The 24,366-nt window shown below is 41.5% G+C and overlaps 1 protein-coding gene and 1 long non-coding RNA gene across 16 annotated transcripts in view; one reads left to right on the top strand and one right to left on the bottom strand.

The window, feature by feature from the left end:
- LOC106496950 (uncharacterized) overlaps positions 1-24,366 on the bottom strand; it is a 50,934-nt gene that overhangs the window by 2,998 nt on the left and 23,570 nt on the right. For 13 of the 15 annotated variants that reach the window (XM_067291128.1, XM_067291121.1, XM_067291122.1 and 10 more), the window contains 10 exons: positions 21,914-21,991; positions 20,307-20,443; positions 19,604-19,723; positions 19,000-19,030; positions 16,465-16,545; positions 13,098-13,119; positions 12,424-12,448; positions 9,672-9,710; positions 8,138-8,239; positions 1,160-1,265 (listed from right to left, as the gene is read on the bottom strand). In XM_067291128.1, the coding sequence (XP_067147229.1) occupies positions 1,160-1,265; positions 8,138-8,239; positions 9,672-9,710; positions 12,424-12,448; positions 13,098-13,119; positions 16,465-16,545; positions 19,000-19,030; positions 19,604-19,723; positions 20,307-20,443; positions 21,914-21,991 (741 nt within the window). The remainder of the gene's footprint in view (positions 1-1,159; positions 1,266-8,137; positions 8,240-9,671; positions 9,711-12,423; positions 12,449-13,097; positions 13,120-16,464; positions 16,546-18,999; positions 19,031-19,603; positions 19,724-20,306; positions 20,444-21,913; positions 21,992-24,366) is intronic. The other 2 variants (XM_067291129.1, XM_067291136.1) reach the window with 2 other exon arrangements.
- Positions 2,171-6,206, top strand: LOC136991279 (uncharacterized). Its single transcript, XR_010883408.1, has 2 exons — positions 2,171-3,331; positions 5,865-6,206. It is a non-coding gene; the product is annotated as an uncharacterized lncRNA (long non-coding RNA).

Below are 24,366 nucleotides of genomic sequence, written 5' to 3'. Positions count from 1 at the left end.
TGCTCTTCTGAATTATTTTTGTATCATCCCAGACTTCATGAGACTGAATGTAACCAGAATAGTTTGTATGGGTTTGTTTTTAATTTTTTCTGATTTATTAAATACAACTGGGGCAACTGTTTTGCAAAAGAAACTTAATTCAGTATAAGCCCCTTTCTTGTCTGACTATAAGGTGTTGAATGTATACCTAGTGAGTTAGCAAACATCTGGCTTCCTTCCTTCACTGGATTTGTAAAGCTGAATAAAATTAAAAATAATAGAAGGGGAATAACTGACTAATTAAATCACTTGAACTTATAAATCATGTTAATTCAACCATATTTTGTTTTACTGTGGAAGCATCTTAAAAAAATCAACCAGTGGAATTATCATTTGAAGGCCTCTCAGGGATTAGGATACACTAATACTATACCAAGCACAATTATAAATAGTTAAGTTAGCATGGCTTAAGAAGATGACACCTTTTGACTGATACATGGTAGTAGCACATGTGCACTCAGTACACCACAGATATGACATAAAATGGATTAGCTTAAATCACATGATTTCATCGTGGTGCTTGTTTTCTTCCTCAATGTATCAGCTCTGCAGTTTGCAGGAAAAACAAATAGAAAGACTTCACAAAATTTAAAGCTTATAAATCCTCTAGAGATAGAGTCAAGAAATATCTGCCACAAGCTCTACTTTTGCAGCTCACCCTAAAGTCCTTTCTTACCAAACCTCTTTTTATCCTGAGTTGCAAAGGGTAGAAAAAACTGCTTAAGGCAGCCAGCAGTCTAAGGAAACAAACTAAAAATCTCTCTCATTTTATTCCCTAGCATTTCTGACAGAGGCATTTACTCTCAATGACAGAATGACAGATACTCCTCTGAAGACAGCTTGACACACCAGCCTTCACACTGAAACTAGGAGGATGTTATTGCTTGGATTTCCAATAACCTCTACTACTGTGATGCTGCTCAGTGAGAGAGAAATGTTAGACAGTCAAGGTTGAAGTCATTAAGGCTGTAGAAAATGATAAACTGAAGTGACCTAGAAGACAGAGGCATACAGGACTCTAGCAAAGAAGCACTGTGGCTGGCCATAAATGTAAATTCTCACATAATCTGCACAGTGTTAAGAGTAGACTTAAACTAGTAGAACAAAGTGCCTAAATTACCTTTGGATTTTCCATATGGCTTATGGTGGTTTTGGATGCTTTTCCCTGATGGAAATTCATCTTGAGATACTGACATCAGTGGCCTCAGACTATTAGCATAATTAATCTAGACAAAGCAAAAGGTCAGAATATTCATTTTTAAACTCAAATCTTGAGCACTGAAGAAAAAACCAAAACAAAACACACACACACGCCCCACAGAAAGTTATTAAAGCTTTATCAACAATACGATTTTAGGTGACACTAAACCCCATGAAAGATGTTTTGCTCTGTTGTTTAGTCACTACATTAAACCACAATTTTCAAAAATATTACTTGGAAGAGATATATGTCTGGAGAACAGAATGAGGTGGCTGGGGAAGACAATATTTTCACCATTTTCAAATTTCTTTACTGCTCCCATACCCCTCAACATTACCAGCAGCTCAAATGTACTAAACTGGTACATATGAAAATCCTGTCTCTAGCTAAGGAACGCAGAACAGAAGGCCCAACTATTGCCTAGGATTAAGCTATTAAACAATTTTTAACTAGCTCATGAGAACTGTATCATATTCACTTGTCAAAATGTGGCACATATGGGAAATATGAAAACCAAAAAGCTCCATGTCCACATTTTAGCCACTGATAATTCATCCTGGTTTCAGACAACCTCCAGCCCCTTTTTTGTGAACCTTTATCAAGGTTCTCCCATTTTAAATTCCAGCACAAATTCTCAGACCTTAAACAATTTGAAGAGAATCCAGACTGGGCACTTTCATGCTTTCTATACTGTTTTCCAGAGGAAGTGTGGCCTGTTATACTTGAAACCTACCAGGATACTTCAGTTTATATTTTAGATGAGAAAAGTCTTTAAACTTGTCTGGAAAAAAAATGTAGTTTTCAGCAAACATTGTGATATTAACAACAAAAACAAAGTATTTTTTCCATATAAAAATCAAGGTCAAACTGCTAATCTTGTAGCAAGAAGTTGTAAAAGTTACACTTGCATTCTCAGCAGAGTCCTGGTAACCGTCTATGAGTATATTTTAGCTAGCAACCAATGCATGACAGTTTGAAACTGCAGCTCTCAAAAAGGTGGTAGCATTTGCAGCAGTTCAGGAGTGCATAGGGACAGTTATCATAGCTCAGCTGACATAGAATAATTTATTGACACCTAGGAAATCAGTCTGAAATCTTTCAGAAAAGTGCATGCTGAATTCTGTGAACCACTAGCTGTCAGAGGCGACTAGTCACTTTGTGCAGATTTTGCTTCTTCCTCACAGTTTTTTTCATTTGTTGTTCCTACAGCTATTAAATTTTTATGCAGAGAGGCTATGGAGATTTATAAGAGCCAACAGAAAGACAGGAACAGTTTCTCTATCTCAGTCTTAACAGATTAAAGTTCTCAGGTGGGGGTAGGGAGAAAGAGTTATCCAGATGTCCACAAAAGAAAAGTGATACATCTGTGATATGTGCTAATTTGTTGCATCAAAGTGAGAAACAGCCTTGGGAACATCTTGTATTGTGGTATGTACTAATTTGTTACATCAGCGAGAAACAGCCTTGGGAACATCTGTGGGAACATCCTACAGCCTGTGGTGGGGGGCATGTACCCCGCCTGAGAAAATTGAGCTGAGCTAGCGAAGCGGCAATGTTAGTTTAGATAGCCTAATATGGCACACAATGCAGAGGAAGACTCCAGCCTTCATCCCCACGACCACCAGAGGGCTGAAGAAGACCCCCTAGCAACAGCCGGCGCAACCACAGAAGTTACAGGAGGTGCCCCGTATACCCGGAACTGGAATCGCATATAAGGAGACTGTGAGGGGGGGTTGCGCGCGCCGTTGGTGGAGCAGGAGACTCCCCCCCGGCCGCCCAGCGCTGTTTTGCTTACTTGTGACTTGCTCAATTATTTTATAAATTGGAATTTATGCAACCTGGCCCCAGTGGTTGTCAATTTGTCACGTTTACCTATAACAATTTTGGTGCCGTGACTCGGATGCAGGCTTCCCTGGTTTCGGGACTCTGACTCAGGGGAGGCGCCCCATCCCGTTTTCGGATGGCCCCTGAGTGGGTAGTTCCCCTACCATAACCTGTATTTCCGAACCCTAAATCAGGACAAGTAAGCAAAAGAACTGCAGTACCCCATAAACTTTGTGCACGAAGATCCGAACGAAGACTCAGGACTGAGTGAGTATATGTATGCGGTTCCGTTCGGTTGGGGTGGGATACCCAGAGCACGTGAGACGTCCCCAGGAAACGGAGTGAGCGCGGATCCTCCAGGAGAGGGGGTCCTTGTGTAACCGGGGACGGTGTGAGTGCGGACCCTCCAGGAGAGGGGGTCCTTGGTGTGGATCCTCCAGGAGAGGGGATCCTTGTGTAGCGGGGGACCGAAAAGGGGCACCCGACAGCCGACTGGGCCGCCCTCTGCGAAGGGACAACCGTCCTAGCAGTAGAGACTCGGGTGGTGTGAGTGTGGTCCCCTGCGGAGAGAAAGAGAGTTGTAAAAGAAAGTGACTGAGGTGGGTGCTCCGGAAGATGGGACAGAAAAAGAGCAAGTCTTCTGATCCCATAGAGGGCTTTACGGTACGGTTACCGGATATACCGCCCGATAGCCCTTTAGGATTAATGATTAAGTATTGGAACGATTGGCCCTCCAGAAAAGGCAAAAGCCGAAAAAAAAAGAAAAAGAAAAAAAGGTATATTACTGTATGCAAGTATGGGGTGGGAAGCAGATTAGAAGAGACCACCTTTATTGGCAAGTATACGGGTCTTTTGAAAATTGGATGTCAGGCTCTATATATATATGTGAAATCAAAAGAGCCCTTTAGTTTAGAAGAAAGTGAGTATGCTAGTTTATGGATAAGACCAGATACTCGGACCATGATATTTACCCTGAAAGAGAAAGGTCCGAGGAAGAAAAATAAAATGCTGGAGGAACTTCCCGTTTTTCCTCCCCCCCCCATATTCCCTCAGCTCCGGCTCAGAATGCCGAGCATCGGACGCATATGTCTGATCTAAGGACCATAATGGTTCAGGGAATCAGGGAATCTGTTCCCAGGGGGCAAAATATTAATAAGGCCTTCATGGAACAACAGAAGAAGGACGAAACACCAACAGAATGGCTCGAGAGACTTAGGAAAAATCTGCAACTTTATTCCGGGGTAGACCCCAGTACCCCTGTGGGACAGGCTCTATTGAAAACAGTTTGTAGCAAAGGCCTTTCCAGATATCAGAAGGAAGTTAGAGAAGTTAGATGATTGGCAAGATGGAGGACTGGACGAATTGCTGAGGGAAGCTCAGAAAGTGTATGTGCGAAGGGAGGAGGAAACCCATCGGCGGCAGGCAAAGATCCTGGTGGCAGGAGTCCGAGAAGGACAGAGAGGAATCCAGGCACAACCCTCTAGGTCATATAACAGACCTAAAAGGAAGCCACCTCACCAAGAAGGACAACCCAGGGAAGTTGTGACGAGGGACTTGAGGCAGGTTGAGTGTTTTTATTGCCAGAAGAAAGGGCATCTGAAGAGAAATTGCAGGAAACAAATGCAGGATGAGCAAATGTTCCAAGAAGAGTAGGGGGGGGTCAGGGGCTCTATCTGCTGGGGACTCATAAAGGAACCGAGCCCTTGATAAAACTGAAATTGGGTCCCCAGCGACAAGAAGTAGAATTCCTTGTGGATTCTGGGGCAGAAAGATCTACTGTCCAAACGGTACCCTGGGGGTGTAAACCATCCCCAGAGAAATTACAAGTGATAGGAGCTAAGGGAGAACCCTTTAAGGTCCCAGTAATTAAAAATGTGGAAATAGAATCAGAATCTCGACTAAGTGTTGGATCCTTTTTATTAGTTCCCGAAGCTGAATATAATTTACTGGGCCGAGATATGATGGTTGAATTAGGAGTCAATTTAGAAGTAGAGAATCAAGAATTAGTTATAAAATTATGCACCCTTACTATTGAAGATGAGGCCAAAATCAACCCTGAAGTTTGGTATACCCCAGAATCAGTAGGAAGGCTAGATATTGCTCCCTTTGAAGTGAGTATACGAAATCCAGAAATCCCTGTTAGAGACAAGCAATATCCAGTGTCACAGGAAGGGAGGCAAGGACTCCGACCAGTAATCCAGAGGCTAATAAATCAAAGGTTACTGGAGCCTTGTATGTCTCCCCATAATACCCCCACCCCATACTCCGTGTGTTGGCTGAAGAGCCTGTCTGCCCCATGTGCGGCTCCAGGCACAGAGCGATGAGACAGCCCCCGCCCTGGCAAGGAGCCCCCTTCCCGCATCAGCCCCTACACCGCCCCGGGAAGGCAGGATGAGACCCCGGCTGCTCCTGGGCTGAGCACCCTGCTTGGGGTCCCAGCAGGCGCTGCGAGAAGTGGGGTGCAGGCTTCCCCCTTCTCCCCGCTGGAGACGCTGCTGCCCTGGCCGGCGGTGGGAGCAGCCCCAGGCCCCCCCCAGCAGGCAGGTAGTGGGGTGACGGTGCCTCCCCCAGCCCAGCACCGCCTGTGCTGCTCCGTGCGCCGAGGCGGCTCGCTGTCTTCCTCTGCTTTAGTCTGGTGCTTGGAGCCGGGGCCCCACCTCAGCTCTGCCAAACAGAGACCTCCACTAGATGTAGCCATTCACCGAGTTAACCCTGGAGACAAGGTTTTAATTAAAAACCTGGAAAGACTCGTCCTTGACTCCCCGCTGGGAGGGATCTTTTCTTGTCTCACTTACCACAGACACTGCTATTCGTACCGCAGAGCGAGGATGGACACACGCTAGCAGAATTAAAGGACCGATTTCAGAATCATCGTGGGAAGCCTTTGGAAATCCGGACAATTTAAAAGTAACCTTTAAGAAGAAACCTGGAATCCTCGATAAGTGAGACCACATTTTGTAAAACCTAACATAGTATTTGTTATAACCCCACATTGTATTTGTTATCCCTTTGTGTGTTATGCATGTAGGGTTTGTAAAGGGAAGTAGTGGACTCATTGTTAGTACGGGTATCTCCCTAGCGGCATTTGCCGCCCTTGTTACGACAAAATTGACTTATTAGACATTAAAAGATCTTAAGAAAAGGTCGGTAGAATGGTGGGAAGCCTTTGTTAAAGGAGTACAACCTGAGAAAGGTTGTACCCATGCCAACCACCCCGATCACATAAGGCTAAAATTAAAAACACCAATTGTAGGTGGACTGTGCCGTATGTTGGGTGTCTCTCTCAAAAAACTGGGAAGCCTTTCAAATCAGAAAGGCACATAAAGGAGGTTCCCCTGAAGAATACGGCTGCTGTCGAGAAGACAGGTACACCCTGCTGCTCTGAGCAAAAGAGTAGGCAGAGGAGACAGAGACGTATAGAAACTGTGGGGATCGAGGCCGACAAGCCACCTCCTAAGCAGGAATACCTAAAGTTATAAGATCCAGACTCTTTAAAGTCCCAGAGACACCTGGCATCACGGATCGCCCCTCCAAGGCATTAAGGGTTTGTAAAGTATCTGTTAACCAAGCCATGGGTCCACTACTCCTCTGGAAGATGATTGTGCTGGGCTTATTAGGAAGACGAATCAAAGGGGAACATAACGTACACCAACCCTTTAAATGGTAGAAAAATCCATCACCTCCTTAGAAAAGTCGTTAACATCACTATCAGAAGTGGTGTTACAGAACAGAAGAGGGATGGACCTCTTATTTTTGCAACAGGGAGGATTGTGTGCAGCCCTAGGAGAAGAATGTTGCTTTTACGCGGATCATACAGGAGTTGTCAGGGATACTATGGCGAAATTGAGAGAAGGCCTTGAAAAACGTAAAAAGGAAAGAGAAGCCCAGCAAGGGTGGTATGAATCATGGTTCAGTCGTTCTCCCTGGCTAACAACCTTATTGTCTGCAATAGCGGGTCCATTAGCTTTACTAGTACTTGTGTTGACCTTTGGGCCGTGTATAGTAAACAAAATTATTAACTTAGCAAAAAGCAGACTCGAAGCTGCCCACCTACTGTTGATAAAAAGTCAATATAAACAACTAAATGAAGATGAAAGTAAGCATAACCCTATGCTCTCCCTGGCACAGGAGGCTGTTGCTCGATTTGATGAACAAATTAGAAGGGACCAAAACAAAAAGGGGGGATTGTGATATGTGCTAATTTGTTGCATCAAAGTGAGAAACAGCCTTGGGAACATCTTGTATTGTGGTATGTACTAATTTGTTACATCAGCGAGAAACAGCCTTGGGAACATCTGTGGGAACATCCTACAGCCTGTGGTGGGGGGCATGTACCCCGCCTGAGAAAATTGAGCTGAGCTAGCGAAGCGGCAATGTTAGTTTAGATAGCCTAATATGGCACACAATGCAGAGGAAGACTCCAGCCTTCATCCCCACGACCACCAGAGGGCTGAAGAAGACCCCCTAGCAACAGCCGGCGCAACCACAGAAGTTACAGGAGGTGCCCCGTATACCCGGAACTGGAATCGCATATAAGGAGACTGTGAGGGGGGGTTGCGCGCGCCGTTGGTGGAGCAGGAGACTCCCCCCCGGCCGCCCAGCGCTGTTTTGCTTACTTGTGACTTGCTCAATTATTTTATAAATTGGAATTTATGCAACCTGGCCCCAGTGGTTGTCAATTTGTCACGTTTACCTATAACACATCCAAATTTAATACTTAAAGCATGAGCAATATTAGAAGAAAAGCTATCAAGCAAGGGATCAACTGCAAAAGAAGGATGACAACCAGACATCATGAAGCAAAATGGAGTCCAGAACAAGGGGGGAAAAGACATGCAGAAGAAAACAAAACAGATGGGAGGTGACGAAGAACTTTAACAGAAGTGTGCAGTGCAATTAATGTATGTGATACTTAGAAATCAGAAAATAATTTTAAGTATATTTAACTGGGGGCTTCTGACCTATGTCTGAACTGCTACTGTTTGACAGGTTGTTAATACAGTTAGTTCAACCACTCCTTTCTTCCCAACTCTTCCCAACCACTACAACTCTGGTCAAGATTAAGTTACTTACTGCTGCTTTCTTTTCACAAAAGGCCTTCAAAGCTTCTGTGAGTTCCTGTGTAATGTGAATGACAAGTGTTGCTTCTGAGTCTGAGGTGATGTGAAAAGTCTCCTGTGGAATTGAAAAACATAGTAAGAAATGCTGGTTCATTACGATGCTGAAGAGAGTCATATGCACAAACAGATCAAAGTTATACAATCATTTTGTTATCACCAATTAATTTATATATAACAAAACATACATACACATATATGAACAAATAGAATTGTGAACACGAAACAGGGGAGCCCAATAAGAGGTAAACCACAATAGCTGATGTCTGTGCCAATCTCATACTGTTGATCATGAGCATTCTGTTGCACATGGAGAAAGGGATGAGTCCTAATTTACATTGTATATGTAGAAAATTGACTAAAAGTAAGCTTCAGCACCTTCATCAAATGCCCTTGACTTACCTACTTTAGTAGCAACAAGATGAAAGTTGCCATTATAATCTTCCCATTCATAATTTTGGGAAGCAGAGATATCAAAGATATTTATATAATTATATAAAACATAGAACAATCATAGTTATCTGTCTTCCTAATATTCAATCAAAGAGAATGATTAGTAAGTATATGAAGTTGAAAGTAGCAACAGTAAGTTTCAAGAACAAAGGTAGTTTTATTACACAAGGAATAACTGTGAGTCCCATCCATCAGATAAAAGTCAATAACTGTCTACCAAACATATTCTGGTGGTTTGTTGATTATCCCGCACTGCAAAAGCTTGCTTTTTCTATCTCTTCCTAAAGTCACAAGTAATCATAGAAGACTAACAAAAAAAAAAAATCAGATGGTGATGAAGTGCACTTAACAACTCAAAACATTCTACATGTGATTTAAGGATAGAAACAATTCAGATTCAAATGAAATTTTGCAATTGCCTTACGTACAAAATTTAAAGAAACAAGTCTTACATGGAATAAAATGGCAAAGATAAATGCACAATTATTTTCACAATATAAAAGACAAAGCAAGGCTTACTATACCACTGCTAAAATCAACTGAACTGACAAAACTTCTCCACTCCAGCAGCAGCAACTGTGCTCTAGTATCATCCAGTTTCACCTGGCTGTCCAGTTTTGCAACAGCAGCACTAGTTACAGCACCACAGGCAGCAAGATTGGACTGGCTTCTGTCACTCAGCGTGTCAACAATCCCATTAGATACTGGCAGCAAACAGCAGTACTGCTGTTGCTCAAATGCTAACACTGCTTGTCAGGGTATCTCCTCAGCAAAGGCAAGAATGATCCAGAGAGCAGGGAGTGAGTTGTAACTTGAATTTAATCCAGCACACCGTTTGGACACAACCTTATGCTATAGCTGCACTAGCTTTTCAAAGAGCAAAGTCCATAAAAATATAACTTAGAAATTAATGTTGTCTTCAAATGAGTTTGACCAGTAATCAATGATGCCTTCACAGATTCACTGCTTCAAACTAGTAAAACTGCACAAATGTTAAAACTTACCAAATTCTGATCACAATTATTTTACCTACATACCAAGAACTCTAGAGCTTTCTGTTTCTGAACGGGATCATTCTGTAGGAACACAGGAAGAGGAAGAAAAATTCAAAGACTTAATACTACAGTATTTGTTGCATCATCTTGTACAAAACAATACTTTTTAATCTCTTATCCAACAACAAAAGGCAACGCAGAGAAAAGATAGTATTTTTAGGTCACAGCAGTCAACATATAACCTTAGGTCCTTCAATAGGTAGCAATCAGGCAACAGTTACTACAAATACAACCACATTACTTCCATTATTGGGAAGAACACATTGTTATGGAAATTATTAGGCTCGCTGGCCACCATAACAGGGTCTGACCCTAGGTTCCTGCTGAGGCAGAAGTTTGAAGTCAGATTGGAGAGAAATAAAATTTAATGATCCACACATGGTAATTACAGCTCAAGCTGGGTGCCTCTGAAGAGGGACCCCGAACAAAGAAATCCCTGGGCAATTATACCCTTACAATCTAAATTCCCCACTCCTTAAGCAATAGTTTGGACCAATAGTAATAATTAGGTCTGGGGTCTTCCCCTTCTTCCCTGGGCCCCTTCATTGTCTCTAGGCAGGCTGCTTCTTATCTTCAAGGTTTGCTACTCCTGCTGTCCGTGTAACTTTATCTCTCCAGCTTGAACCGGCTCTGGGGCCCCCTTTTACTTATCTAAGTAAAAGTTCACAGCCTGAGGCCTAAGGCTTCAGCAAATTTAGCTACTAATGCTAAGCAAGTTATGCTAAGCGATTAATTCTAGATAGCTTCAGTCCGATATTCTCTAACAACATTTCACTTTAAGCTATACAAGTTAATACAACAACTTTATAGATAAGCATACTGATGCAGGGAGTATTTAAAACTTCTGCACAGTGGCAGCTGGATAAAGATTCTTGAATTAGCTTCCTTGAATCTACTCTGAACAACTGGGCAGCCAGTCACAGACACACAGAGAAACTACAATTGCAAGGTCAAACAACACATGTCTGTTTTGATATGTGCTGCCTGGACATGCTTCTTAAGAGACTGACATTTTGAAGTGCTGAAATACTCTAAAGACATGGAGCACTAAATCACTCCCAGAGAAACAAGTTAAAAACGTTAGGCTTTACAGCATTACGATATCATAAGAATCTGTTATTTCAAAGCATACTTTAAGTCCTAGAGCAAGAATGCACTTCAATACCTAGAAAAGAAAGAACCAGTGATGCAAGAGAATTATAAATTGATGTTTTCAGAGCACAGCAGCTACTTTTGTCCTACTAGCTTTTCAGTGCATCTAAAAAAGAGACAGTCATACTATACATAGCCATCTTCCCAAGAATCTAGACATCTGAGGCAGTGAAATACCTTTACAAGGCAAAACAAATAGCTCTGGATAGCACATTAGAACAAAATAAAGGTGCACTGGTCAAACTGAAATAGACTGCAAAAATCTCATTAAACTTAATTTAAACCAGGACATATTTGCACACAGCAATTCGTATGTTTAGCTAAAAGCTGGAGTTAGAATGGTCTTAACTCTCAAACAAAAGCTTAAAAAGCAATGGTTCAGTTGAAACCAAGCCACCATACAAAGATGACGTCTGATATAACTCCCTATACTTGAGCAATATTTCCCACTACAGGCACATCTTTCCAATGTTAAGACAGTAGGAGAGCCAAGAAAAGTCTCTGCTTCAAAAAGATATTCAAACTAGTGAAACAGGCTGTAAAACAGCTAAATGTAGCAAGCCTGAGGTCATGCACATTGCCAAACCATGTCTTTATTAGAAAGGAAAGTTGTATAAAGGCTGATTCAACTCAGCATGCCCCAAACAGATGTGACATTGCATACTTGCCTTGTGCTCCTGCCAGTCACCACTCAGGGTCGTGCCACAATCACTAATCTGCAATTCAGCTACCTGGCCAAATCATATTTAGTCCCATCTAAATAAAGATAACAATAGTCTGGAGGTTTCCAGACAAGACAAATCCCAACTTTATGTAACAACCCACTAAGGTTCTTCCATTGGTCATTATTTCTGGTGCATGAAAGTCCTATTGGCAGGTATCCTTATTGGGCTTCCTTTCTGTTTTCCCTCTTGAATGTTGGCAATTCTCTCCATACCTAAAAGAGCCATCTTTTCTAGGCTTTTCTTAGGGCCAATCTTATCTTAAAAAAAAGCAAGGCACCAACCTTCAGCTAGCATAGTATCTGACCAGCCTGAGGCCTGAAAGAGCAACTCATTACTACAGTATACATCAGACTGCAAAGCACATCTCTGGCACCAAGATAAAAATAAAGCAGTTCTCTATATTCATACCAAGTGCTATTTGGGACAGATACCAGCGAGATTATTTGGGGCTTTGAGTTAGAATAAAAAAGGATTTTTAATCTTTAGATATATCATAAGATTTAAAGCAAACTCTCTACATAAAACACTTGATCTGAAAACAGGTAACACAGAAGTGGAGACTGCAGCTTAACTTGGGCCTTAGCTGGCCTGCATACATTTGGGTCTCAGACTCTCAGTCATTTTGAACTGGAATTATGAAAGCTCAAAAGGATGAACATCCTGGAGTGCAATATTCACTCCCCTCTGCTGCAATAAACACAAAGCTCTGGCCATTAGGTCAGATATTTTGCTTCCTAAAATGGGATTAATAAAATGGGAAATGAAGCCAAAGACCAAAAGTTATTCAGAAAAAAGAAAAGGACCACAAGGAAACTGCTACAATATATGACATTTGCAGAATTACTACTGCTACATACCACATGCTTATAATCATCTTCCCACCTTAAAAAGAAAGAAATGAAAATTATTAAGATGCATTCTAAAGGTTACTAAAAAGTTAGGTTTATTCATAAGCATCTAGGATCAAAATATTTCAATTTCCAAATTTACATCACTTGCCAATATAGGATTTTTTTTAAATATGGTCTATCTAAAATACTACATTTCTAAAGGTCCTTATTCTGACTAACTTTTAAAGAGACCAGTAGTACTGATGAGCTTCTTTACATATAAGTTAAAGAAGATGACTAAAGTAATGGTGATTTTTTTCTCCCTACATGGACCAGGGTGCCATTTCTACCACTTACACAGGCAATGACATCCCAAAGAAAACAGTAACACTTTGAAATTTAAACTGCAATGTCTTTGTGCATGCGTGCATCAGACTGCTATTGAACTGCATAACCAGTGCAATACTTCTGAAAGCCATAGCTACTCATAAATGGAATAACAAATTTTACATCAGGTTAGTTTCTGACAGAAAGACAAGAACAACTTACACAAGAGGAAGTTCAGTGGAAAGACAATAGAAACTATTTTCCCCGTATGTGACAATGCTTTGTCACAGAAAAGAAGATCTATTTAGTAAGTAAGGTGATCTCATAACAAAAAAAAATCTCTTTTGATTCCCTGGTGTGAGTTGTTTCCTCACCTTGCTTTCTTCTTTGATGGGGCTAGAAAATTAAAAAGAATTATTAGCAACATCATAGAGGTTTCCACTGTATTATTGCAATAGGAGTATTAAACAAACAGAGCAGTTACTGGCCCTAAAGTGGCTGTAGTTTTTTAGAGGATGGGATTCAGATATCTAGGCACCTAGTGCCATTTCAGACACCACAGGGCATCCATGATGAAAGGCCTATCGGAGACCTGTGCCCTTACAGCTATGCAGCATACACTAGAGCATTTATGTTTAGGCAACTGTATTCCACACAAGTCAGTATGGATTGAACTTAGGTGGGCATGTCTCCTATATGCAAAAAGTGAAAAGCTTTTTTCTTTTTTTGCTGCGAACACACCAGTGTTCCTCAATGCAGCATACGTTCTAGCCCTCCAATAGGTTATGAAGATTAGAATGACTAATAATCTCTCTTGCCAGTACTAGACTGTAACCATGAAGAAGCAGCGTAAGCTCCATAAAACAAGGAAGTCTGTGAAAGACAGTAGTTACGCTTTAGAGGATCAGATATTGCATAGTAAATAACTATCATTTCTTAAGTACTTATTAGCGCATGTTTTCCAGGATAAGCAACAGGACAAGTAATAACTTTCAAGACAAATGACATCTTTGCCCCTACAATCTGTGGCTGAAACGTTTGTGTTGTGTATCAAGCACCTGATGTTGAACAAATGCAGATCAGTTGCAACAAGAAGCTACACTGTAGATCTCAAATTTTTGAGTGTAGGGAGAGAAACAGACTGCCACCATTTCACAGAAGAGATCCAATGAAGTAAAAATGATGTAAATGTGGGATGAAAGGGACAATCTGCACCTAGAACCACAGAATCATTACGAAGTTTAAGTTGGAAGGGACCTCTGGAGGTCATCTAGTCCAGCCTGAGAAGTAAGAGAAAAGTGATAAGGTGATAAAGGTGATAAGTAGAACACCAACAGAAATCAGACAATTAACTGTAAAATGAGAACACTGAAAATTAGAATAATTTGCCTTGAATTATACAATTTGTGCTGTCTTTCTAGTAAACCTCAAAAATTCTCCCTGTTTTAAAAGAAGATGGGTGGAGACAAGGAGGTCAGTGGTCATCAGTGGTTGGACTCCTCACTCTACTCAAGCTAACCACTGAAGTTCTGCGAACTTTGACAAAGACTAGCTTCAGTATTAGATCAGCCTGTTCATGCCCTTGTGTCCAGTTGAGCTTTGTGAGTCTTTAAGAATGGCGATTTCCCACCCCTGCAGACGGGCATTTCAAGCGCTAGGCCACTCATTATGCACATATTTCCTTTATTGCAGCCTGTGAATGTTGCCTCTTGTCTTTTCCATGCATACCTTCAAGAAGTCTGGCTCCCTCTCTGTAGCCATCCTTTAGGTAGTAGGAGACAGCACTTAGATCCCTTCCTCGGCCACTGCCTTCTCCAGGTTAATAAGACAGAAGTTCCCTCAGCCTCTTCCCACATCATATGCTCCAGTCTCCTCATGATATTTCTAGCTGGCGAGTCCTCTGCTGCTTCCTTCCTCACCCAAATTTCATGTGAATGCAGGATGGTATTTCAGAAGCTGCCTTGTAAGTCCTGAGCAGAAAGGAAAAAGCCCTCAATTTTCCCTCAACCTACTGGCTATGCTCATGCTAATGCAGTCTAGTATGATGCTAGCTTTCATAACAGCTAGGGCAAATTGCTGATTCATATTCATATTATTGTATACCAAAATCTGCAGGTTCCTATCTGAAGATTTGCTCCCTAGCCCATCAGTATCCAGCCTGTATCCAGCAGAGGGTTGCTCCATTCCAGGTGTAGTACTTCACATTTGTCTGTGCTGAACTTCAGGAGGTTCCTGTCAGCCCATCTCACCAGCTTGCTGAGGTCCCTCTGAATGGCATTCTTGCCCTACACCATATCATGCTTTCCCCCTAACTGATGCCACCTGCAAACTTGACAGTGGTATATTCCATCACATTATCCAGGTTGTTAATTGTCTTTGGTAAATCCACATGGGTTGTTCCCAGTCACCCTTCTAGTCTTTCATGTACCAGTAAATGACCTCCATGAGGACTTGCCCCATAATCTTCCCAGGGTCTGGGTCAACCTGTAGTTCCCTGGATCCTCCTTCTTCACTGTCTGAAGATAAGCATGACATTTGCTTTCTTCAAGTCATCAGATCACCATGAACTTCCAAAGAATGTAGAGAGCAGCCAGCTCCCTCAACACCGGATATATCCCATCTTGTCCCACAGACTTGTACATGTTCAGTTTGTTACTCCCTAAACTGATCCTCCTTTACAGCACATAATAATATTCTCCCCTCAACTTTGCAGCTACACACAAAGACCTGGGAACAGAGCTTGCCAGTAAAGACCAAGGCAAAAAAGGCAAATATCTCAGCCTTTTCCATGTCTTTTATCACAAGGTTACTTGCTCTATTCATCAGTGGGTCAACATTTCCCTTTTGCTGCTGTCATACTAGGGGACTGGAGCATCTCTCTTATGAGGAAAGGCTGAGAGAGCTGGGCTTGTTTAGCCTGCAGAAGAGAAGACTGAGGGCGGGGGAATCTTATTAACGTGTAGAAGTATCTTAAGGGAGGGTGTCAAGAGGATGAGGCCAGACTCTTTTCAGTGGTGCCCAGCGACAGGACAAGAGGCAACGGGCACAAACTGAAACACAGGAAGTTCCATCTGAATATGAGGAAAAACTTCTTCACTGTGAGGGTGACAGAGCACTGGAACAGGTTGCCCGGAGAGGTTGTGGAGTCTCCTTCTCTGGAGATATTCAAAACCCACCCGGACGCGATCCTGTGCAACGTGCTCTAGGTGACCCTGCTTGAGCAGGGGGGTTGGACTAGATGTTCTCCAGAGGTCCCTTCCAACCTCGACCATCCTGTGATTCTGTGATACCTACAGAAGCCTTCAAGTTGCCCTTACATCCCTTTAACCTCCAACAAAGCTTTGGTTCTCTTAATTCCATCCCAAATACTTCCGCAAAGCTTACAAATTTCTTCTTGGTAACCTGTCTCTGCTTCTACTCTCTGTACGCTTCCTTTTTGCACATAAGCCCAGCTAGGAGTTCCCTGTTAAGACACACTAGATATCTGCTAGGCCCACCCTTTTTCTTGCGTGGCAGAATAGATCACTTTTGTCCTGTAAGGAGGTTGTCTTTGAAGACTGATGGTCTTCTTTTCCTTGCAAGGCAACCTTCTCAAAGGATCCTGATTACTAGTTTCCTGAAGAAGCCAACTCTGCTCTCCTGAAGCCCAGGGTCATTAGTCTGATACTTGGCTTCCTCATTCCCTTGAGGATTTTAAATTCTTATCTTCTCATGTTCATTTCAACTACAGCTGTCATTCACCATCACATTCCTGACCACTTCTCCTTTCTTTGCAGGTAGCAGATCCAGCAAAACACTTCTCCTTGTTGGCCCATTCAGCACCTGCATGAAAAAGTGGCCTCGATTCACTTTTGGATTGGTTGCACCTTGCCATGCTGTTTTCTTAGCAGATATCAGGATGGCTAAGTTTCCCCAAGAAAACTGGGACCCTCAGTTGGGAGACTTCTTCCAATTACAGAGTTACAGAGCTTCTTCCAGACAGCCTTGCTACAGACTGCCTGATAAAGAAGAGGGATAAACACCTACCACGATGTTCATCTTGCTGGTCTTCTCCCTAGTCCTGACCTGTAAGATCTCAACAAACACCAGCCTGTTCAATAGCAGAGCTCTGTGCAGTCAGGGTGCTCTTGCATACAGACAGGCATTTCCAGGTATCAGCTATAACTTCAAGGAAGCAATAACTCAATCTGAAAAGCCCAGTCTGAAGTAGCAAAGTAAATCTTTGGGATTATTTCCAAATTGCAGCTGCTTTCTACAGCAGCATTAGTTTTTAGAAAGGAAAATATTGATATAGACAGAATTCAGAGACTAAATTAGGCTAGAACCTCATATGCTTTAGTACAACACTGTGCTTATACACACCATTATACCTCTTAAAAGAGTGTTATAATGATTTCAAGCTCATCAACTCCCTATTTTGAGGAACTGGTTACAGAAATTACATTAAGATAGCATTTTTAATCTGAAGCCCAAGACAAAATACACATAATTTTCCTTCTTTAGAGAGCAAAGAAATACCAGAATTTTTCCCTTAGGTAACACAACAAACCAATCTCTTCAGAGCCTCTTATATATGTATAAAAATGCATAACCATATCTCAGTTTTGCATATTATCTATGCAGCAGCCAAAAATTGGTGCTAGCATCTACTTTGCCACTTGCAAAGTGTTACTTGCTACCAGATGACCTTTCTTAATCATATCCTTAAATTCACTCTTGCTGCCAGAAAGGAGCTTTGGGCTTGGTCCAAGTGGGAGGTCATGCTCTGTCAATATGACCTAGTCTAAACACATACAGCTGATAAGCTAGTAAACATGAGTTGGTTCTAAATGAATCTGGTTTTTACTTTGTAATGAACTTGACAGTGTCCTTACCATCTAACCAAGGCACGAATTACTGTTGAGGGATAACACACTTGCCAATTAACTTCACTCTTGTTCTTTCCCTCCAGTTCTTCATATTCTTCAGGAATGGGTGGGATCATTCTTTTTGGTGTTCTAGTTATACATCTGAGCATCTCTTCTGGTTTCACAGGAAGTCAGTAAGCAGTGGTATCAAATACTTATACGACCTCCTTCTGGCTAGCGTTACACAAGGTTGCCTGCATGAAACCTGGCATCACCCATTCTCCCCAGGAATTACTAGGATTCTGGATCATCTTTTCTCTGGAATTTTTAACACCTTCATAGATTCTTCCAGAAGATGACCTTTCAGTATTACACTTTCAGACTTGTACGTTACAGATTCCCATGCAAAGAGATGCGTCCGTCCAGATTTGTACAGAGCAAGGTAGTTAGATCTTACAGCACACAGACCTACTCTGCTAAGAAGCTCTATACAAAGATTCTGACCAACAGTTCAGAGCATGGTGACCAGAATTCACAACATAGTTCCACAGGTTTTAGAAGTTACTCAAAGTTTAGTTTGAACTGAGAATTAATGGATTAGATTACTGGGTCATATTCCATCTCCTCCCAAAAGAGATGAACAGAGCTCAAAAAAAGGTCTCTGCCACCTTGTTTTGCAGACCATCATATCATAAGGTACAATCCATAGAAGCCATCAATGACTTCCTACCCAAAAAAGCGCTGCTATGTTAGGAACCTACAGCACAATTCATACTGACGACTCTCTGTTGATCCTAAGTGGTGTATGCAACCTTCACCCATTTCAATCAACCTACTTTCCCACTGTTACTACTATGAGGAACAAAATGTAGCAAGTAGATGCTTCTTCCAGTTGGCAGTAAGCATCGACAGCACATCTGCAGTAACAAGGGATATAACTCAAATCTAATGTATCAGGATGCAATTTTTGCATATGAGGGTTTGTTTTGCCATTGCTCATTCCAATGGACTTGCTAAAGAACCATACCTTCCACTTTTACCGGTGATTCAGCATTCACCTTATACTTTTTGTTGACTGAAATGAGATGGAGACAGCTGTATAGGTTATTCAGAGAAACCCAATTCCGTATTAACATACTTTTTCAGTTTACTTAGTAAATTACTGTAGTTATCTTAACTACCTCCAGAACCACAAACTAAGGAATTAAAAATGTCTAAGAAACATTGCTAGTCTGACAATTCCCTTCTTCTCCCATTTCAAATTCACAAATGCTGGAGAATCTCTGAAAAGAAACCATTTTGTACTATTACTTAGAAGTTTAATGCTTTGCAAGTCAATAAAGCCCTCTGAGTTCATTCACTAATTCAAATTAGGCAAAATATCAATTACATATTATATATACTATATTCAAGTAATTCATAAACTTACGTGAGGTACTTGGTCTTATGTAACCTTCAATCTAGGAAGCAGAAATAGGTTTATATTAGATTTTCTGATTAAAATTTCAGAATAATAACTGGTGATTTTCCTTTAGTCCAGTCTCTGCTGCAACTGTCTTTAGAAAATGGACATATACTTTTATTTGTCCTAGCACAGTGTAGTCTACAATTTTATAGGTATATAATTTTGCAGGTATAAATGAAGTTTTAGAGAAAATTTGCTTGCATTTAAGAAAATTTTGAAGTTGCACAAGTTAAAAATCATTAAAGTAAAAGCATTAAATTTCTGCAACACTGAATTCAGACTGTTTGAACATTTTCTACCTAAAGAAACCCTAACCTCTCTGGAAAAAAAAAAGTTGCTTATTTTTAAAGAATTTCAAGCTGTCCCTTGCAAGACTGCTGTTCTTTTCCCCCAAATTTTTGCGCAACTAACTTAAGTCTTAGTTCAATTTAATACTACACTTTCTAGAAGCACACAGTGAAGTTTAACACATTTTGTCAGCAGTACTTTTGAAACTTATTAGGGTCAAACATAAACACACAGATAAAAATATGCATTTACTGGGTACCCTACATTTACTTAGAATTACCTTATACATTTTTAATCCTTCAGTCTTCTCTATCTCTCCTGCTATCCGTCTGAGAAATGAGACTTTGCATTCTTTTACATCTGTTGTCTTTCTCTTCATTTTATCTGGAAATTCTTTAGACTGTTGATAAAAGTGGCTTTAGGTGGTCAATATCAAAATTCATCACAGTATTAAAAATTGACACATTTCACTTTTTGGACAAGTTTCCATAAAGACCAGTAAGCAGTTTTGAACATTATGAACATGTTTTTCCTCTGTAACGTAACTAATTACATTTTAACATTAAAATTGCACAAGCAGCCTTCACAACAGTATCTGGATGCTATGCAAAGCATGCTAGCCAAAGGTAATAAACTTCATACAATATCCAACCACACTATGTGTATGCTGATGGATGAGAGAGAACCATGACTTTTTAGGAACCAGGGCCTGAGAACCTGAGCTTGAAGATTAAAAACCTTTGTAACAGATTTTGAGGAGATACAGACATGCATCTGTGCATCATGTTTCCTCAGTAACTCTCAGACTCACAACATCTCTCAGCTTCTGATGATCTGACCCATGAAAAGTCAACCATATAACTATTAGTGATTTACCACACGGGTGTTTAAACTTCAGCATTAAAATAGGTATTTATAAAAAAAGAATGAAAAAGGGTAATATCTTAAAGATACTGTGATCAAAAGGCATCAAAAGTACTCACAATGTATGCTCTTCTGTGTTTATATCCACTAAGATGTTCTATCATAGGTGCCATCTCTGTATTAAACCCACACAGCTTGCACTCGTAATGTGGCTCTTTTCTTCCTTCAAATCTGATTTCAACCACATGTTCTAATCCTGTGAAAGCAAGAGTTACAAACATCTATGTATATAGCATACAAACACTGTAGTATACATACACTGTAGACAAACATATTCTCTTCTAGGTTGCTCACTGAAAGCCAAAACTAATAAAGACGACTATTCCACTTTTGGAATTTCAACACTTCTTCAGGATCACAAATTAAAGCTCAGACTTATTACCCACATCAGTTGAAGTTTATCTCTTTACCAACCTTTACTCTGAAGTCTATGGCAGATTTTCAAGCTAAACAAAATAACCTATTTCATGTATCTATTTTTCTGTCCGGGATTTTTTTAAGAAACCAAGAAAGAACCTTCCCTTCAATACAGTCTTATAAGAGAACTCATGTAGAAGTGTCAATCTAAAAGCAAATGAATATAAGAAATACCACACAAATGTTTATATTAAAGAGAAATTACATTTAAGCTACTTAGTCAAACATAATTTGAACAGTGTCACAGTAGCACAATGCACAAGCAGAAAGACACTAATCCCTTCACAAATTGAGTCCTTTATAATACAAAACCTTCCCCCAATTTTTTAAGAATTAATAGGAGGGAAAATGGATTTTTCCTTAATCTCTTTCCTAGAGACGACTAAAAGACTATGTCCTAAAACTATTCAAAAACCTCTAAGTTTGAGGCATCTATCTAGCATGAAAAGTTTTATTCTGAACAGTTTAAACAGCTTTAAAAGTACCTTAAAACAAATAGGAAAAACCAGCAGCTCCTCACCATTATCATTATTTCTAGTACTCCGTATTACAGTGCTAACTCTTAACTCTGAAAAGAAACTATCAAAAATTAACTGTGTAAACGAGAAAGTGACAGACTTTGCTATCCAACTTTTCCATTAAAAACACTTAGAAGAATCAGTTGCTAAGCATCTTTTTAAAGTTAATATAGGAAGAGTAGGAAGACGATTCACTAAACAAAGAAACTCTTTTCTAATACTAGGTCATTTGCTACTTAGCTCTGCATCAAGAAATGTATCTTTCTAGAATACCAACACATACTAGGAACACTGAGGCCACTGACAAGGAGCATTGTTTATCTTCTTGTAAGGATTGCCTAACATAACCATTAGAAAGAAAGAAAACTTAAAATAAATCTCATTGCTGTTAGTATGCCCAAAGCCAGTGAGGAAAAATATGTCAATAATCAGAAAGAAACCTGTCTATCCCAACTGGAAAACCACAAAGAATCACCAGATGAGAAGTCACAAGTATCTTTGTAGAGGTAGATCCTTCAGAAACAAGTCATCTAACAATGTCTGTGTATAGAAGAGGTGGCCTTTATACAGCTCAGGGTTATAAGGTAAACTTTTAAAAGGTGTGTATATATATAAGGTATAACCTAAAAATAATTCAACATCAATTACAGAAAATGAAACTATATCTAAAATATCACTTTTCATTTCAAAACAAATGCAAAAACACACCATCCAGAAAACAAAAAACATACCAACTAGAGGTTCTTCTCTTTTGGGATCTCTCATAAAATCCTTCAGACAGGTTATGTCCTTTGTCAGTCCTCGCTTCACTAAGATTAAAAAAAGTACACATAAAGGGATATTAGACTGAATAAGTTACATCAATATGAGCAAATACATTAGACAGTTTGTACATAGTTTCCATGATTTTAAAGGAGTTTCTAATGGAGACTTAAAGGGGACAAAATTAATGTCTTCAGGAAGAGAACCAAAGTAGCAAAAGAGGCCTTCTCACAGAATCCAATTTCCTGAGAAAATACCAACAAAGTTCACATTTATGGCACAGACCATGAAAGCTCTCATGGAGGAAAAAAAAAAAGGAAACAACAACAAGAAAAAAATCAAAGCACCCTATCCCTCTCCCCCTGAAAAGAATCCCCAATGCTCATATAGCATACACAGACTGCTTCTTTAGTCTAAAGTCCAGAAATCATATTGCCTAGTTGAGAAAGAGCTAAGTGTCAGAATTAACACAGACACAGAACCACACAGAATGGTTGAGATTGGAAGGGACCTCTGCAGATCATCTAGTCCAACCCCCCTGCTCAAGCAGGGTCACCTAGAGCACGTTGCACAGGATCGCGTCCAGGCGGGTTTTGAATATCTCCAGAGAAGGAGACTCCACAACCTCTCCGGGCAACCTGTTCCAGTGCTCTGTCACCCTCACAGTGAAGAAGTTTTTCCTCATATTCAGATGGAACTTCCTGTGTTTCAGTTTGTGCCCGTTGCCTCTTGTCCTGTCGCTGGGCACCACTGAAAAAAGTCTGGCCCCATCCTCTTAACACCCTCACTTAAGATACTTCTACACGTTAATAAGATTCCCCCGCCCTCAGTCTTCTCTTCTGCAGGCTAAACAAGCCCAGCTCTCTCAGCCTTTCCTCATAAGAGAGATGCTCCAGTCCCCTAATCATCTTAGAAGCCCTTCGCTGGACTTGCTCCAGTAGTGCCACATCTCTCTTGTACTGGGGAGCCCAGAACTGGACACAGTACTCCAGGGGTGGCGTCACCAGGGCTGAGTAGAGGGGGAGAATCACCTCCCTTGACCTGCTGGCAACACTCTTCCTGATGCACCCCAGGATACCATTGGCCTTCTTGGCCACAAGGGCACATTGCCGCCTCATGCTTAACTTGGTGTCCACCAGCACTCCCAGGTCCTTCTCCGCAGAGCTGCTTTCCAGCAGGTCCACCCCCAACCTGTCCTGGTGCATGGGGTTATTCCTCCCTAGGTGCAGGACCCTGCACTTGCCTTTGTTGAACTTCATGAGGTTCCTCTCCGCCCACCTCTCCAGCCTGTCCAGGTCTCTCTGAAAGGCAGCACAGCCCTCTGGTGTATCAGCCACTCCTCCCAGGTTTGGATCATCAGCAAACTTGCTGAGGGTGCGCTCTGTTCCTTCATCCAGGTCACTGATGAAGAAGTTGAACAGGGCTGGACCCAGTACTGACCCCTGGGGGACACCGCTAGCTACAGGCCTCCAACTAGACTCTGCGCCGCTGATCACAACCCTCTGAGCTCTGCCATTCAGCCAGTTCTCAATCCACCTCACTGTCCACTCATCTAGCCTGCACTTGCTGAGCTTGTCTATGAGGATGTTATGGGAGACAGTGTCAAAAGCCTTGCTGAAGTCGAGGTAGACAACATCCACTGCTCTCCCCTCATCTACCCAGCCAGCCCTTCCATCAGAGAAGGCTATCAGATTGGTTAGGCATGATTTCCCCTTGGTGAAGCCATGCTGACTACTCCTGATCACCTTCTTTTCCTCCACATGCTTGGAGATGGCCTCCACAATGAGCTGCCCCATCACCCTTCCAGGGATGGAGGTGAGGCTGACTGGTCTCTAGTTCCCTGGGTCTTCCTTCTTGCCCTTTTTGAAGACTGGGGTGACACTGGCTTTCTTCCAGTCTTCAGGCACCTCTCCTGTTCTCCAGGACCTTTCAAAGATGATGGAGAGTGGCCTAGCAATAACGTCCGCCAGCTCCCTCAGCACTCGTGGTGCATCCCATCGGGGCCCATGGATTTGTGGGTGTCAAGTTTGCTTAAATGATCGCTAACCCACTCCTCCTCCACCAAGGGAAAGTCTTCCTTCCTCCAGACTTTCTCTCTTGCCTCCAGGGTCTGGTGTTCCTGAGGGCTGGCCTTAGCAGTAAAGACTGAAGCAAAGAAGGCATTCAGTAACTCTGCCTTCTCTGCAGCCTTCGTCACCAGGGCACCCACCCCATTCAGCAAAGGGCCCACATTTTCCCTAGTCTTCCTCCTGCTACTGATGTATTTGAAGAAGCCCTTCTTGTTGTCCTTGACATCCCTTGCCAGATTTAATTCCAAATGGGCCTTAGCCTACCTCATCGCATCCCTGCATACTCCGACAACGTTCCTATATTCCTCCCAGGTGGCGTGTCCCCCTTTCCACATTCTGTATACTTCCTTCTT

Source organism: Apteryx mantelli, chromosome 2 (genome assembly GCF_036417845.1).
Source record: "Apteryx mantelli isolate bAptMan1 chromosome 2, bAptMan1.hap1, whole genome shotgun sequence".
In the NCBI taxonomy this organism is placed as follows: domain Eukaryota; kingdom Metazoa; phylum Chordata; class Aves; order Apterygiformes; family Apterygidae; genus Apteryx; species Apteryx mantelli.
Note: the sequence above shows the minus strand (reverse complement) of the source record. Positions and strands in the feature narration are given on the sequence as shown.